The 16,128-nt window shown below is 40.7% G+C and overlaps 3 protein-coding genes across 3 annotated transcripts; all 3 read right to left on the bottom strand.

Moving 5' to 3' along the window:
- Positions 1-257: 257 nt before the first annotated feature.
- On the bottom strand, positions 258-2,211 carry LOC125008113 (protocadherin beta-15-like). The gene has a single exon (XM_047585180.1). It carries the CDS (start codon positions 1,819-1,821, stop codon positions 403-405), a length of 1,419 nt encoding a protein of 472 aa, XP_047441136.1. The 5' UTR covers positions 1,822-2,211; the 3' UTR covers positions 258-402.
- A 442-nt stretch (positions 2,212-2,653) lies between these two features.
- Positions 2,654-5,946, bottom strand: LOC125008089 (protocadherin beta-15-like). The gene has a single exon (XM_047585159.1). It carries the CDS (start codon positions 5,273-5,275, stop codon positions 2,804-2,806), a length of 2,472 nt encoding a protein of 823 aa, XP_047441115.1. The 5' UTR covers positions 5,276-5,946; the 3' UTR covers positions 2,654-2,803.
- A 4,442-nt stretch (positions 5,947-10,388) lies between these two features.
- LOC125008552 (protocadherin beta-16-like) lies at positions 10,389-12,800 on the bottom strand. The gene has a single exon (XM_047585837.1). It carries the CDS (start codon positions 12,798-12,800, stop codon positions 10,389-10,391), a length of 2,412 nt encoding a protein of 803 aa, XP_047441793.1.
- Positions 12,801-16,128: the final 3,328 nt, after the last annotated feature.

Raw genomic sequence — 16,128 nt, forward strand, 5'->3', positions numbered from 1 at the left:
TAACTGGGGTTTTCAACGGTGAGTTTTCGGGTATACTGGCTGTATATATAGCCTCCGTGACACCGAGCGTTATCATTAGCATCGAGCACAATGACATGTATGACTACTGTCCCGGATTTCTGGGGAGAACCACCATCCACAGCTGTCAGCAACAACTTAATTTCCTGCTGCTCCTCTCGGTCTAACTCCTTATCCAAAACTAACTCTCCGTATTTATTTCCAGAATTTGTCGTCTGACTGCTGAACACAAAGTGGGGGTTTTGTTGCAAGATGTACCTTTGAACGGAGTTCTGCCCTATGTCGGCATCTTGTGCTGCATTAATGCGGTACCTCGCTCCTTTGACCCCCGATTCTCTAATATCAAGCTTTATAACATCCTTCGGAAAGACTGGTGCATTGTCGTTAATGTCCTGCACCTGCAGAGACAACCGGTGTAACTCCAGCGGATTCTCTAACAGCAGGTCGAACCTTAGCACACACGAAGGCCTTTCCCCACAGTGCTCCTCTCGGTCTATTCTCAACAGTTTTAGAGGAGGACAGAGGTGGAGAGCCCTCATCAGTGGCAGTGATTGTGATGTTGTAATCAGACACTAGTTCACGGTCCAGTTGTCCTGTGGTCACTAGAGAATAATAGTTTTTAATAGAAGGAACCAACTTAAAAGGGACATTTTGCTTTATGGAGCAGCGGACCTGCCTGTTATTCTCAGAGTCTTTGTCCTGTACGTTAACGATGCCCACCTCTGTGCCAGGTGACACGTTCTCAGGTATGGGGTTAGACAGTGATTTCAGTTGTATAACTGGGGCATTATCATTTATGTCAGTAACTTCAATAATTAAAGTTGCATATGAGGCTAAGCCCAGACCATCTTTTGCGTTAATCTGCATTTCATACAATGAAGCTCTTTCATAATCAATAGCTCTAACTACTCTCACCTCTCCAGTTTTAGGATGTAATGAAAACATATTACTATGCTGACCAGAAACATGGCTAAAACTGTAACTGACTTCACCATAGAGCCCCATATCTGCATCAGTAGCACTCACTGTGATCACCAATGAGTCCAAAGGAGAGTTTTCAGGCAGACTGGCTTTATAGACAGTCTGGCTAAATACTGGTGCATTATCATTAGCATCCAGCACAGTAACGTGTATTTCCACACTGCCTGATCTCTGAGGAGAGCCTCCATCAAATGCGGTAAGTAACAACACTATCTCGTTTTTGTCTTCTCTGTCCAACTCTTCGTCTAAAACTAGTTCACAGTATTTTCGTCCCCCGTCTTTCGTTTTCACGTTTAACTTGAAATAGTCATTCTGTTGAAGGGCGTAAGCCTGAACTGAATTTTCTCCGATGTCGCCATCATGGGCCTCATCCAGGGGAAAACGTGCGCCTTTGACGGCCGATTCCTGAATTTCCATCTTAAGTGAATCCTCTGGAAATTGTGGTGAATTGTCGTTAATGTCTTGAACGTGGATACTAATACGGTGCAGTTCCAGTGGGTTTTCCAGTACCAGCTCCTGTTTTAAAACACACGATGGCCTTTTTGCACAAAGCTCTTCTCTATCAATCCGTTCTTGCACAATCATGTCTCCGGTATTGAGATTTACGCCACAGTGCTGAATACTATTATCCTCGGTATCAATGCGGGCATTACGAGCAGAGAGTCTTCCCAAATCAAGTCCCAGATCTTTAGCGATATTTCCGATTACAGATCCACGTTTCATTTCCTCGGGAATCAAGTAGCTCACGTCTCCATTTGCGGTGCGGAGGAAAAGAGAAATGAAAGCAATGCCGAAGTGCAACGCAAATCTACCGTCCCCCATTATGGCAACAAGAATAAAAAAGAGACTAGCATTTAATTCGAAAAAACAAATAAATAAATATTTGAGACGAATTCGTGATCTCCACGGATATTACAATATTGTCATGCAGACATTTCCCAAGCAGATAAAACCTAGTGCAGCACAAAACTGGAAGCAGGCTTTACATCTGCTGAAATAAAGGGGTGGAGAGTATGCGTGTTTTCTCATTTCTTAGTGCACACTGACCCCTTGAGTAGCTTTTGATATACAACACTGGAGTTCAATATTTTTAAAGGGGTCGAAATACCAAAATTTGCGGATTACGAAAAAAAATGCAAATGATAGTACTGTTTAAATATTGCATTAAAGTAACGACAAAGCAAGATATCATTATTTTCTTAACCACATTTCTGATTGAAATAGAAACCACTCACTCACACAAAAAAGAGCGTGTTAAACATTGTAGTCTCATAGACCCACTTAAAGAAGATGGTGCGTTTTAAAACTTAAAACCGAAGGAAGGGAGCAACTGGAGGAAGAAAACCGGATTCAACACGACGGCCAGATAATCAATGACAAATCTGATATTGCAAAGTAATTTCAGAAAAGATAACAACTAAGTGAAAATGAAAACATACTATTGAGAGACGAACATATTTCTTGACCATTTACCAACAAAATTTAAAATGCGAGCATGATAAACACCAAAGAGAGCATGATGTCAGTTAGATGATAATACGAGTGAAATTCAGACAATCCAAGGAAAGCTCAGCTGTGCCTCGAAACGAACTCAACATCGTTTAAGTGAGCATTCATCATGTGAATGATTTGCTATAAAAACAAATATGGCATGAGCTCGCAAGAACAGGAAAAAACAATTTCGGAATATTATGAAAAAGTAGATCCAAAATCCTTCCAAAATTTTCAATATCTTCGTGAAATGAATGGAAAACTTAAAAAGCAGGTGAAACACGCTCAAATGCAGGCATGAAGATTAAGCGTGTTAATAGGAGCGGTCGAAAAAGTGCACGTAAATATTGCCTACCTCAGGAGAACTATCACCATCTCCAAACACATCAGCAAAGTCTGAAGGGCTTTTCCTCAGAGTCTGGTCAGCAGGCAGCGTGTTGTCATTGTAAGATGTCACAAACTTAAAATCACTGGTTCTTGAACCTGTTGTCAGGTAGGCGTCATAATTGTAAGCGCTGCGTAAAGTTCCCGTGCCGTCAACATCTGCGTAGTTAGGAGGGAGATAAGCGCTGGGGATGGCAACTGCTCCATCAAACAACAGTCTGGGCTTTCTCCTGTGACAAAACCTCACACCCAGGATGATGATGATGAAGGTCAGAAAGAAGGTGGACACAGACACCAGAGCAATTATCAGATAAGACGTCAGTTTGGAATTCTTCTCATCATAAGAAATGTCCTTCAGTTCTGGCACCTCAGTCAAGTTATCAGAAATAAGTAAATACATGGAGCAGGTGGCAGAGAGAGAGGGCTGTCCGTTATCTTTCACTGCCACAATAAGGTTCTGTTTCATGCTGTCAGATTCAGAAATGTCCCGCTGTGTCCTGATCTCTCCACTGTGGAGACCAATAGTGAAAAGTCCAGGATCAGTGGATTTGACTATATGATAGGACAGCCAGGCGTTCTGTCCAGAGTCTGCGTCCACCGCTATCACTTTGGACACCAGAGAGCCTCCATGTGCAGCTTTGGGGACCAGCTCAGTCATGAATGAGTTGCCCTCTGGGGCAGGGTACAGTATCTGAGGAGAGTTGTCATTTACATCCAATATGAACACATTCACTGTCACGTTGCTGCTGAGTGGAGGAGAACCGTTGTCTCTGGCCATCACGTGAACTTTAAAACTCCTGAACTGTTCATAATCAAATGACCTCACAGTGTGGATCACACCTGTGTCTCCATTAACAGATACATAGGAGGACACTGGGGCACTGTTGACCTCACCAGCTAACAGAGAATAAATCACTGTACCATTTTGTCTCCAGTCGGGGTCTCGAGCAGTAACGGAACATAAAGTGGAGCCAGGTTTGTTATTTTCATTCACATATGCACTGTAGGACTGTTCCTCAAACACAGGTGGGTTGTCATTGATGTCAGCTACGGATAATTCAAAAGTTTTAGAGGAGGACAGAGGTGGAGAGCCCTCGTCAGTGGCAGTGATTGTAATGTTGTAATCAGACACTAGTTCACGGTCCAGTTGTCCAGTGGTCACCAGAGAATAATAGTTTTTAATAGAAGGAACCAACTTAAAAGGGACGTTTCGCTGGATGGAACAGCGGACCTGTCGATTTTTCTCAGAGTCTCTGTCCTGAACGTTAATTATTCCCACCTCTGTACCAGGTGAAACATTCTCAGGTATGGGGTTAGACAGAGACTTCAAATATATCACTGGAGGATTGTCATTTATATCAGTGATGTCAATAATCACTTTTGCCTCTGAAGACAGACCATAACCATCTTTGGCCTCAATCATCACTTCATATTTAGATCCTTCTTCATAATCTATGACACCTGTTACTTGGATTTCTCCAGTTTTCTGGTCGAGTGAAAAAAGCTTTTGTGATTTATCAGAGAGTCGACTAAATTCGTAAGTCACTTCTCCATTTACACCTTCGTCTGCATCAGATGCACTTACTGTGATAACTGGGGTTTTCAACGGTGAGTTTTCGGGTATACTGGCTGTATATATAGCCTCCGTGAACACCGGAGCGTTATCATTAGCATCGAGCACAATGACATGTATGACTACTGTCCCGGATTTCTGGGGAGAACCACCATCCACAGCTGTCAGCAACAACTTAATTTCCTGCTGCTCCTCTCGGTCTAACTCCTTATCCAAAACTAACTCTCCGTATTTATTTCCAGAATTTGTCGTCTGACTGCTGAACACAAAGTGGGGGTTTTGTTGCAAGATGTACCTTTGAACGGAGTTCTGCCCTATGTCGGCATCTTGTGCTGCATTAATGCGGTACCTCGCTCCTTTGACCCCCGATTCTCTAATATCAAGCTTTATAACATCCTTCGGAAAGACTGGTGCATTGTCGTTAATGTCCTGCACCTGCAGAGACAACCGGTGTAACTCCAGCGGATTCTCTAACAGCAGGTCGAACCTTAGCACACACGAAGGCCTTTCCCCACAGTGCTCCTCTCGGTCTATTCTCTCCGCAACGAGTAAATCTCCGTTTCTCTGGTTAATTCCGCAATATTGTCTGTCGCTTCCTTCCATGTCAACACGAGCTTTACGAGCAAACAGTCTGTTCGCATCCAGTCCGAGATCCTTGGCAACATTTCCAATGACAGATCCGTGTTTCAGCTCCTCCTGTACAGAATAGGTCAGGTCTCCGCGGGCGTCGCTCGCCAATACAAAGAAAAAGACAAAGCAATAGCTCCGGAGAACGCGCTGCTTATTCATCGTCATCGGATAGTACTTCACAAACAGAAACGCGTTCATTTCAGGCACTAAAACGCTCGATTCGATTAATAGAAGTGATTTCGAACCATTTGACACCGACGCTGAAGACTAAAGACTACAGAGCGGTAGATCCCAGTCATGGGTGGTGTGCAGAGCGGACTAAATATTAGCTTCCTCAGTTGGTCTATAGTGACACCCTGAGTTCAAATGTTATATGGCAGTTCTACAGAGGTGATGCAAGTTTTCCTCACGCATTGTCTTGTTTGGAGGTATTTAACTAATTCTTCCTGTGATTTAATTTTTAAGTCGTATTTTCCTTCCCTCTTCTCTACAGTGATTTGAAGAAGATTCAGTTTCATCTAAAATAATCCACGTGAAACATGCTAAACTAAAACTACATTAATGTTAAACAGTTCATGACCGCAGTATTGCAGTGAAGCATTCCAGCATTGCCTAGAAAACCGTCTTCATCTCTCTTTTGCATCCATGTCTAACTTCCACTCAGTAAAATAAATCCTGTGAATAGTTTTGTTGTGAAACATAAAGAAATCTGCACCTAGTTTCTCCAAAACCAATAAAACACATGTTGGAATAGAATTATATGTAATGGTTACCAATAGATACTAAACATAATAGAGCATCACTGGTACTTCATACTGGTCCTACCAATGCATTACTTAAGGAAAAATGTCATTCACAAGAGTAATTAAAAGTAATGCAAAAATGGCTCACTTTAAAACAACATGTTATTCAATGGTCAAAAAATATGATAACAAATTTAGCCTATATGTTTTGTAATTTTGTTTTAATATACACATTATTAATAACAAAAAGGAATTGCAAACATCAAGAAACATCTTAGAAAGTGAAGCAATACTCTGAAATATTTAAAGGTGAAAAACTAAAGGCAAAGCTAAGTAGCCCCTTAAAAATACACCACAGTAGCAACCTAGATGTTCAGCACCAAGGACAGCAACACACAAGTAAAGCTGCAGCTCCCCACAACACTTGCAGGAAGAGAGAATCCTGGAATGATAACTGATGAACCAGTCGAGAGCAAATCTATGAACAAAAGTTCAACATCTTATAATGGCGAGAAAAAAATGTCCACAGTGTACAGTAGAATATTTCATCTAAGCTCATCATCACACTGAATATGTGCATTTCAACAAAGAAAATTAGATATTCTATGATTTCACTACCTGGATGGTTAAATTGCAATAGGTAAAAGTAAGGGAAAGCTCAAACACTGCAGGGCCCCAATTCAATGAAATTTGATGAAAATATTTCAAGCCTGGGGCCCCCTGTGTACGAGCTTTCCTTCACTTTTTCCATTTTGACTCAGCACCTGCTTCTTCTTTGTCATAATTTAAAACGGGTGGAATAATATGTCACAGCTGTTCCTACCTCTGGAGAACTGTCACAATCTCCAAACGCTTCCGCAAAGTCTGATGGGCTTTTCCTCAGAGTCTGGTCAGCAGGCAGTGTGTTGTCATTGTAAGATGTCACAAACTTAAAGTCACTGGTTCTTGAACCTGTTGTCAGGTAGGCGTCATAATTGTAAGCGCTTCGTAATGTTCCCGTGCCGTCAACATCTGCATAGTTAGGAGGGAGATAAGCGCTGGGGATGGCAACTGCTCCATCAAACAACAGTCTGGGCTTTCTCCTGCGACAAAACCTCACACCCAGGATGATGATGATGAAGGTCAGAAAGAAGGTGGACACAGACACCAGAGCAATGATCAGATAAGAGGTCAGTTTGGAATTCTTCTCATCATAAGAAATGTCCTTCAGTTCTGGCACCTCAGCCAAGTTATCAGAAATAAGTAAATACATGGAGCAGGTGGCAGAGAGAGAGGGCTGTCCGTTATCTTTCACTGACACAATAAGGTTCTGTTTCATGCTGTCAGATTCAGAAACGTCCCGCTGTGTCCTGATCTCTCCACTGTGGAGACCAATAGTGAAAAGTCCAGGATCAGTGGATTTGACTATATGATAGGACAGCCAGGCGTTCTGTCCAGAGTCTGCGTCCACCGCTATCACTTTGGACACCAGAGAGCCTCCATGTGCAGCTTTGGGGACGAGCTCAGTCATGAATGAGTTGCCCTCTGGGGCAGGGTACAGTATCTGAGGAGAGTTGTCATTTACATCTGATATGAACACACTCACAGTCACGTTGCTGCTGAGTGGAGGAGAACCATTGTCTCTGGCCATCACGTGAACTTTAAAACTCCTGAACTGTTCATAATCAAATGACCTCACAGCGTGGATCACCCCTGTGTCTCCATTAACAGATACATAGGAGGACACTGGAGCACCGTTCACCTCTCCAGCTAACAGAGAATAAATCACTGTACCATTTTGTCTCCAGTCAGGGTCTCGAGCAGTAACGGAACATAAAGTGGAGCCAGGTTTGTTATTTTCACTCACATATGCACTGTAGGACTGTTCCTCAAACACAGGTGGGTTATCGTTGATGTCAGCTACAGATAACTCAACAGTTTTAGAGGAGGACAGAGGTGGAGACCCCTCATCAGTGGCAGTGATTGTGATGTTGTAATTAGACACTAGTTCACGGTCCAGTTGTCCAGTGGTCACCAGAGAATAGTAGTTTTTAATAGAAGGAACCAACTTAAAAGGGACGTTTTGCTGTATGGAACATCGAACCTGTCGATTATTCTCAGAGTCTCTGTCCTGTATGTTAATGATGCCCACCTCTGTACCAGGTGACATGTTCTCAGGTATGGGGCTAGAGAGTGATTTTAGATAGATAACTGGAGGATTGTCATTAACATCAGTTACATCTATCATGACTTTAGCATAAGAAGTTAGTCCCAACCCATCTTTTGCTGTGACACGTAGCTCAAAAGATGCCACTGTTTCAAAATCAACCATGCTCATCAATTTTATATCACCTGCCTTATGATCTATAGAAAAGATTGACTTAACATCTTCTGAAATGTGTCCAAAATCATATGTGACTTCTCCATTTAGTCCTTCATCAGCATCAGATGCACTCACTGTCAGTAAAACGGTATCTAGTGGAGAGTTTTCCGGTAGACTAGCTTTGTAAACGGCCTGGCTAAACACAGGAACGTTATCATTAGAATCCAGCACAGTGATGTGAATGACCACAGTACCTGACCGTTGAGGGGAGCCGCCATCCAAGGCTGTGAGAACTAGATTGATTTCTTTTAATATTTCGCGGTCAAGTTCTTTGTTCAAGACAAGTTCCACAGAATTAGTTCCGACCCCCAGAATAAAATTCTCATTCCTCTGGAGATTGTACGTCTGAACTGAATATTTGCCTATGTCTGCATCGTGTGCTTCTTCTATAGGAAAACGAGCACCCTTTGCCGCGGACTCACTAATATTTATATTGATAAATTCTTTATTAAATTGCGGGGAGTTATCATTTATGTCCAGGACATGGAGACTGATTCGATGCAATTCTAATGGATTCTCCAGCATCAGTTCTTGTTTTAAAACGCAGGACGCTTTGTCTCCGCAGAGGCCTTCTCTGTCAATCCTCTCGGCAACCGTCAGATCCCCGTTAAGCAGGTTTATGTCACAATAACGTTTATCGCTTCCTTCCGTATCAATGCGAGCCTTGCGAGCTGATAGTTTGTTTGTTTCGAGACCCAAGTCTGTGGCGATATTTCCAATCACGGATCCACTTCGCATCTCTTCAGAGAAAGAATAGCTTACATCTCCACAGACAAAACGTAAAGAAAAATACAGCAAAACAACGGCCCTGCTTTGCTTTCTGTGCCCCATGACAGCCATCGTGACGAGAAAGTGTACCCTCGTCAACGCACAAGAACAAATCCAAAACAAAACCAGGATGTAAACGAAAAAAACGACCACAATCCAACACCCAGTTTCTGCTACTATCGACGATCAAATGCAGCACATTGTGTCATAATGAGCGTCGACAACATAGTCCGGACACGGACGCACGATTCACTTCAGCTGGTGCACAGCGACATCGTGAGCCTCCTTTAAAAACTGCGCAGACTGTTTGCGGAAGGTTTCTATAGGCCGCTCCCCTATGTACAAATGATCTTGAAAATAAAACTGCACGTTTAAATGTCTTGAAATGCTAAAAAAGGGTTAAACATGAACTTACTTACTGCACGTTATGCCTCTTGGTTATGTAAGGCAGCAAGATTAAACAAAAAGGTCCCATCTAAAACAACATTCCACAAGGGCGCATATCAAGCACTGCTTTGCATGCGTGGAGCGGGCAAATTTTATTTAAACTTTTAGATAATTGGGTTAAAATAAATAAATAACGTTTAAATATATATGTTAAATGTTTCTGAAATTGCAAGTCATACATTTATAGTAGATATCTGGCAACAAACAATGTGTTGGCAAAAGAAAAAAAAAACGGTCAGAACGACAGCCAATTAAAATTATCTAAGATAATGGTGAAGAAAATATACTGGTAAACTACACTTTTTTAAATGAACGAAGGAATTGTTTAAGAATTTCGGGTACGTTAGAAAGAATTTCTTACTGACATTTCATTACTGTACAAAGCATTACTCTGAAAAAGCATACACCAGCAAGAATGACAGACACCAAAGCACGTTTAAATGTCTCCCTTAAATTCCTCGTTGCGGGACAAATAATGGTGTTCCTAATCCTAATCTCCGTCTTAAAGATAAATCAAACGATTTACTCGTTCAAACGGGCGTAATGACAAATCCACGATTACTGCTCAGATTGCGTGGGTGACTAAAGCCCATAAACAGAATAACGAGGAATGAAGAATATGCCACAACGTAGATTCCATCTCAGACAATGTCTTGTTTAGTCTTGTAGGGGAAGCTTCAAAAACAGTAACTAAGGACAGCTGCTGCATGAGGACACGAACACCGAAAACTATTATCAGTGATCTACAGATGATCGACATACATGTAAGCTCTACTATTTAAAGATACTATGCATATTTCGAATTAACAAAAAAAAAATAATAATAATAATAAAAAAATAAAAATAAAAAAAAAAACATTATCAACTGCTTCACTATACACACACACACACACACACACACACACACACACACACACACACACAGATATATATATATATATATATATATATATATATATATATATCCAAAAACGGATTTATTCTTAATGGATCACAGGCTTGACACTCTTACCTCAGGAGAAGAATCGCAATCTCCGAAAGCTTCAAGAAAGTCTGATGGACTTTTCCTCAGAGTCTGGTCAGCAGGCAGCGTGTTGTCATTGTAAGATGTCACAAACTTAAAGTCACTTGTTCTTGAACCTGTTGTCAGGTAGGCGTCATAATTGTAAGCGCTGCGTAAAGTTCCTGTGCCATCAACATCTGCATAGTTAGGAGGGAGATAAGCGCTGGGGATGGCAACTGCTCCATCAAACAACAGTCTGGGCTTTCTCCTGTGACAAAACCTCACACCCAGGATGATGATAATGAAGGTCAGAAAGAAGGTGGACACAGACACCAGAGCAATTATCAGATAAGAAGTCAGTTTGGAATTCTTCTCATCATAAGAAATGTCCTTCAGTTCTGGCACCTCAGCCAAGTTATCAGAAATAAGTAAATATATGGAACAGGTGGCGGAGAGAGAGGGCTGTCCATTATCTTTCACTGCCACAATAAGGTTCTGTTTCATGCTGTCTGATTCAGAAATGTCCCGCTGTGTCCTGATCTCTCCACTGTGGAGACCAATAGTGAAAAGTCCAGGATCAGTGGATTTGACTATATGATAGGACAGCCAAGCGTTCTGTCCAGAGTCTGCGTCCACCGCTATCACTTTGGACACCAGAGAGCCTCCATGTGCAGCTTTGGGGACCAGCTCAGTCATGAATGAGTTGCCTTCACGGGCAGGGTATAGTATCTGAGGAGAGTTGTCATTCACATCTGATATGAACACGCTCACAGTCACGTTGCTGCTGAGTGGAGGAGAACCATTGTCTCTGGCCATAACGTGGACTTTAAAACTCCTAAACTGTTCATAATCAAATGACCTCACAGCGTGGATCACTCCTGTGTCTCCATTAACAGATAGATAGGAGGACACTGGTGCACCATTCACCTCACCAGCTAACAGAGAATAAATCACTGTACCGTTTTGTCTCCAGTCAGGATCTCGAGCAGTAACGGAACATAAATTGGAGCCAGGTTTGTTATTTTCATTCACATATGCGCTGTAGGACTGTTCCTCAAACACAGGTGGGTTGTCGTTGATGTCAGCTACAGATAACTCAACAGTTTTAGAGGAGGATAGAGGTGGAGAGCCCTCGTCAGTGGCAGTGATTGTAATGTTGTAATCAGACACTAGTTCACGGTCCAGATGTCCTGTGGTCACCAGAGAATAATAGTTTTTGATAGAAGGAACCAACTTAAAAGGGACGTTTTGCTGGATGGAGCAGCGGACCTGTCTGTTATTCTCAGAGTCTCTGTCCTGTACATTAATGATTCCCACCTCTGTACCAGGTGACACGTTCTCAGGTATGGGGTTAGACAGGGATTTTAAACTGATAGCTGGTGGGTTGTCATTGACATCAGTTATATCTATGACTACGGTACAATACGAGGTAAGACCTGGTCCGTCTTTTGCTCTCACTCGTAATTCAATGGAATTTTCCGTTTCATAATCAATAGAGCCTTTGACTTTTATCTCCCCTGTCTTATGATCGAGTGAGAAAGACACGTGGTCATCAGACACATGATCAAAATTATACGTTATATCACCATTGGGTCCTGCGTCTGCATCAGTTGCGCTCACTGTGACCACTACAGTGTCTAAAGGGGAGTTTTCGGGTAGACTGGATTTATAAACGGCCTGGCTGAACACTGGAGCATTATCATTAGCATCCAATACAGTAACATGTATGATCGCAGTGCCTGATCTCTGAGGAGATCCACCATCCAAAGCTGTAAGCACCAATTTCAATTCGTTCTCTTGCTCTCGGTCTAATTCTTTTGCCAAAACCAGTTCGGAGTGTTTCCGTCCACTAATCTCTGTATTCACATTAATTGTGAAATATTCATTAGTTTGTAAACTGTAGCGTTGCACCGCATTTGTGCCAATATCAGCATCATGGGCTTCAGTAAGCAGGAATCTTGCGCCTTTGTCTGCTGATTCTCTTATTTCAAATGAAATCAAGTCTTCACTAAACTCAGGGGCGTTGTCGTTTATATCTTGCACGTGAATACTGATACGCTGAAGCTCCAAAGGGTTTTCCAAGACAAGCTCTTCCTTTAAAACGCAGGTCGCTTTCTTACCACAAATATTTTCCCTGTCGATCCTCTCAGTGACAATCAAATTCCCGGTGCTTAGATTAATATCACAGTACCTTTTGCCATTCCTGTCCGTGTCAATGCGAGCTTTACGCGAAGACAGTGAAGCAATCCCGAGCCCAAGATCTTTGGCTATATTTCCAATCACAGACCCGCGTTTCATCTCCTCTGCGACAGAGTAGCTCACATCTCCATGCGCGAACTGCAGGCCGATGAAAAGGAAGAAAGCACAATACATAGAGATTCTCGTGTATGCATCTCCCATGATCGTCCAGACTTTCATACTTCCTTGACAAATTCTTTAAAAAAAAATAGTCAGACACTCGTATTCCTTGTTGTGGTAACGTTGGCCTTTTGTAACGTCCTTAACCAAGATACAGAGCGCACCGCAATAAGGCTGATTTGCAATGGTGGAAAAGAATGGGCAGAGCAAGAAACACTTTCTGCTTTTGTTGGTGCACACTGACACCAAGAGTTTCAATGAGTTATAACACTGAAAACTCAAACAAGCTACCAATTCCACGGGATATCTCAAGGTATAACTTGTTATTTTTCAGGTCAATTACTAAGAGACACAATAACGAAAATTGAGTAGGAGCTATCTATATCACATGAATGACCAAACATCCGTTGTAATCCCCTTATCCTCTATGTGGGAATGCCTACTCTGTGGAAGTTGCAGTTATTTCACTGGGGATCTTTATTTGAACACTGTTTTTCAGATACATTTAATTCTCCATCCATACTCATTTCTATGTTTTATTAACTGCTTAGAAAAGATGAAGCTAACACAATACTTGGTGTTCATTCTCAATTATTTCCAAGCAAACCTGAAGTGAAGCCAGTGTGAACTTTCAGAGACAGAGATATGACCAAGCAGTTAAACTCCCATGGAGTGGAAACATGGGATGTGTGAACACTCTCCAATGACTAGTGATTGACGTTTGCAATGTGTCTCCAAGAAAATAAGATGCTTGATTAAGCCTTTACTCACAAAGCCAATCAAAAGTATCATAAACAAATATTATAAGTGAGACCCTTGCATGATATAAAGTATAGTCTCAAAATTCTCCAACTCAAGTAAATGCTATATGATTACTTCAATGAACTTGTTTTTATAGATGACCATAACAAACTAAGAACAGAAAAAAAATCCTTATCCATTATCACTATATATATATATATATATATATATATATATATATATTTATGGAGGGAAAAAACAATCTTAATTTCTAAGAAGGCAGCAACCCTCACATTCAATTAGATATCAAGCAAATAATTTCTGGAAAAAAAAAGAATGAACCATAACTGACAACACAAAAGGCTAAACTGCCAAACTAAAAGATGCAATCTTGCTCAAGTACATGGATAATAATCAAATCAATTTAAGTTCTGTATCATGCAATGAGTAACACTTTTCTTAAGACAAAGCAACCAACTTTCGCAATGAATGCTTCACGGTAAACGCATTGTACACAAAGCATTAAAAGAATGTCTGAAGGTCAGAAGTGAGATAAGAAAGACTGTTATTGGTATTGATAGTCTTGACAATGACAGGAGTTTCACAGCACAAGTACCATTCATTGACAAGATATTGTAATATGACTCTGACTAAACTCTATGATGTGGTCATGTACTTAACACCTAATTGCAATGAGAGAGCTCAGTCATCCATATCAGAATTTATGAATTCCAAGGTTGAAATCACCGGTAACACTTTCTATGAAGGTTGTACTTATAATGCCCTATGAATGCACTCATAATGTTTTATAAGGTGTCTATAAAGCATTATAATGGTCATTATTACCATTTATACATATTCACAAGTCGTCATAACCAACTTCATGATGCATTATGACAACTAGTTATGAATGATTATAATTTTAATCTGAATAGTGCATTATAAATATGTCAATATCTGCCTAGTCACTTGTTAATGTTATGATGCATCATAACTACTTTGCTTTGCTAAATGTGCATAGTGATGCATAATGAGTTTTGACTTCGCCTATAGTGCTTTATATCTGTAGTTATAAGTATATGTAATAAAGTTATAATAATGTATACATCTCCCTACAGCACACAGTCATAAACAGCTATGCAATTTCATAAGTGCTATTTGTCAGCGCTAAGTAAAGTGACAAGAATATGACACTATTATTAACAGATATAAGTTACTATGAGTAATTAAAAGGTGCAATGAACTAAGTCCTGAGTCTGGCATCTTTACCCCATATGCACAATGTTAATATCATAGGTGTTATTTGTCAGATTTAGGTAAATTAGTGCAAATGAGGTGTTGTGGATATAAGACTATTATAAACAAATATGAGGCACAATGAAATGAGAGCCTGGACAGTAAAGACAAAAGGAATGCATTTAGTTCACTTTATTTTCATTTAAACCAACACACATAATCAGAATGATTATCAATGTTCTGAGCACATTACACAAACACATGAAACAGGCCACAAAAGTGGCACGGCGTGGTACTAGAGATGTGGCTCTTAAAATCGCCTTTGGGATTCAGGGTCAGAGGTCAGGAGATGGTTTGACAGCAACTACAAGAAGAACAGAGGCAAATCTTAAGTGCTCTAGCTGGGTTTGCTTTTTTATGCAGAAAGGTTTGATTGAAAACACACAAGCAGATCACGTTTTTTTGTTTAAAGCAGCCTAATGAGACAGTATGTTACCGCATATCGTGCAGGCACCGCAGATTACCCGCAGGTGGCTTAAGCTAGCTAGACGAAAGATACCAGACACGGCTAGTTTTAACTCACAAATTAGATCGTTTTCATTATCTTGCGTTTAATGATTGAAACCATTCAAAACCATTGCATTAATATATAAACGATGTGCTTCATGTAAGCAAAGTAAGACATTAGTTCACAAAACATTAGCAGAACAGAGAGACGACCTACCTGTCCTGGAGAGGACTCAGCGGAGAAAGGAAAGAAAAGCCGCTTTACGATTAGTACATACAGTCAATGCTTTACGACAGTGGGAGGAGCTGGGGACGGAGGTGGGTGGGTGGGGTCTGAAGTCAGGGGTCATGGACTAAAGAATGACATTTCTACAATAATAATAATATAAATAAAAACGATATTAAAATAATATCTGATGGCATTCAATAAACGCGGACATTTCTAGCGACCCTTTATAAAGAAGCGGTGTCACGGTGGATGTGACACTGTCACGAAAATTATCTATTATCTATTATCTATTTTTATCTTAATTAATTATCTATTGTATAATTATCTATTGTTTGGTGCCTGCCGATTTTTCTCAAATTTTCATGCCGCTCGAAACGAATTTCAAACTGATGTATTTCAATTGGAAGTTATTTCGTGCTATGAGGACGACTTTCAATGTGACACTGCGCAATGAAGAGGTTTGATTTTATTTCATTTAGACTAGATTTGTAATGGTCTTATTTCGGTTTTTAATGTAACGTCAATTTTGCTGCAGGATTCGGCACTTTGAGATTCGAAAAAAAAAATAATGGTTATTTGTTATATCGGTCTTATACAGGATCGCTAGAAATGTCCGCCTTTATTGAATGCCGTCAGATATTATTTTAATATCGTTTT

This window comes from Mugil cephalus, chromosome 5 (genome assembly GCF_022458985.1).
Source record: "Mugil cephalus isolate CIBA_MC_2020 chromosome 5, CIBA_Mcephalus_1.1, whole genome shotgun sequence".
NCBI lineage: Eukaryota > Metazoa > Chordata > Actinopteri > Mugiliformes > Mugilidae > Mugil > Mugil cephalus.

Coding starts and splice junctions, on each gene's coding strand:
- LOC125008552 (XM_047585837.1), bottom strand. CDS start 12,800: ATGGGAGATGCATACACGAGAATCTCTATGTATTGTGCTTTCTTCCTT.
- LOC125008113 (XM_047585180.1), bottom strand. CDS start 1,821: ATGGGGGACGGTAGATTTGCGTTGCACTTCGGCATTGCTTTCATTTCT.
- LOC125008089 (XM_047585159.1), bottom strand. CDS start 5,275: ATGAACGCGTTTCTGTTTGTGAAGTACTATCCGATGACGATGAATAAG.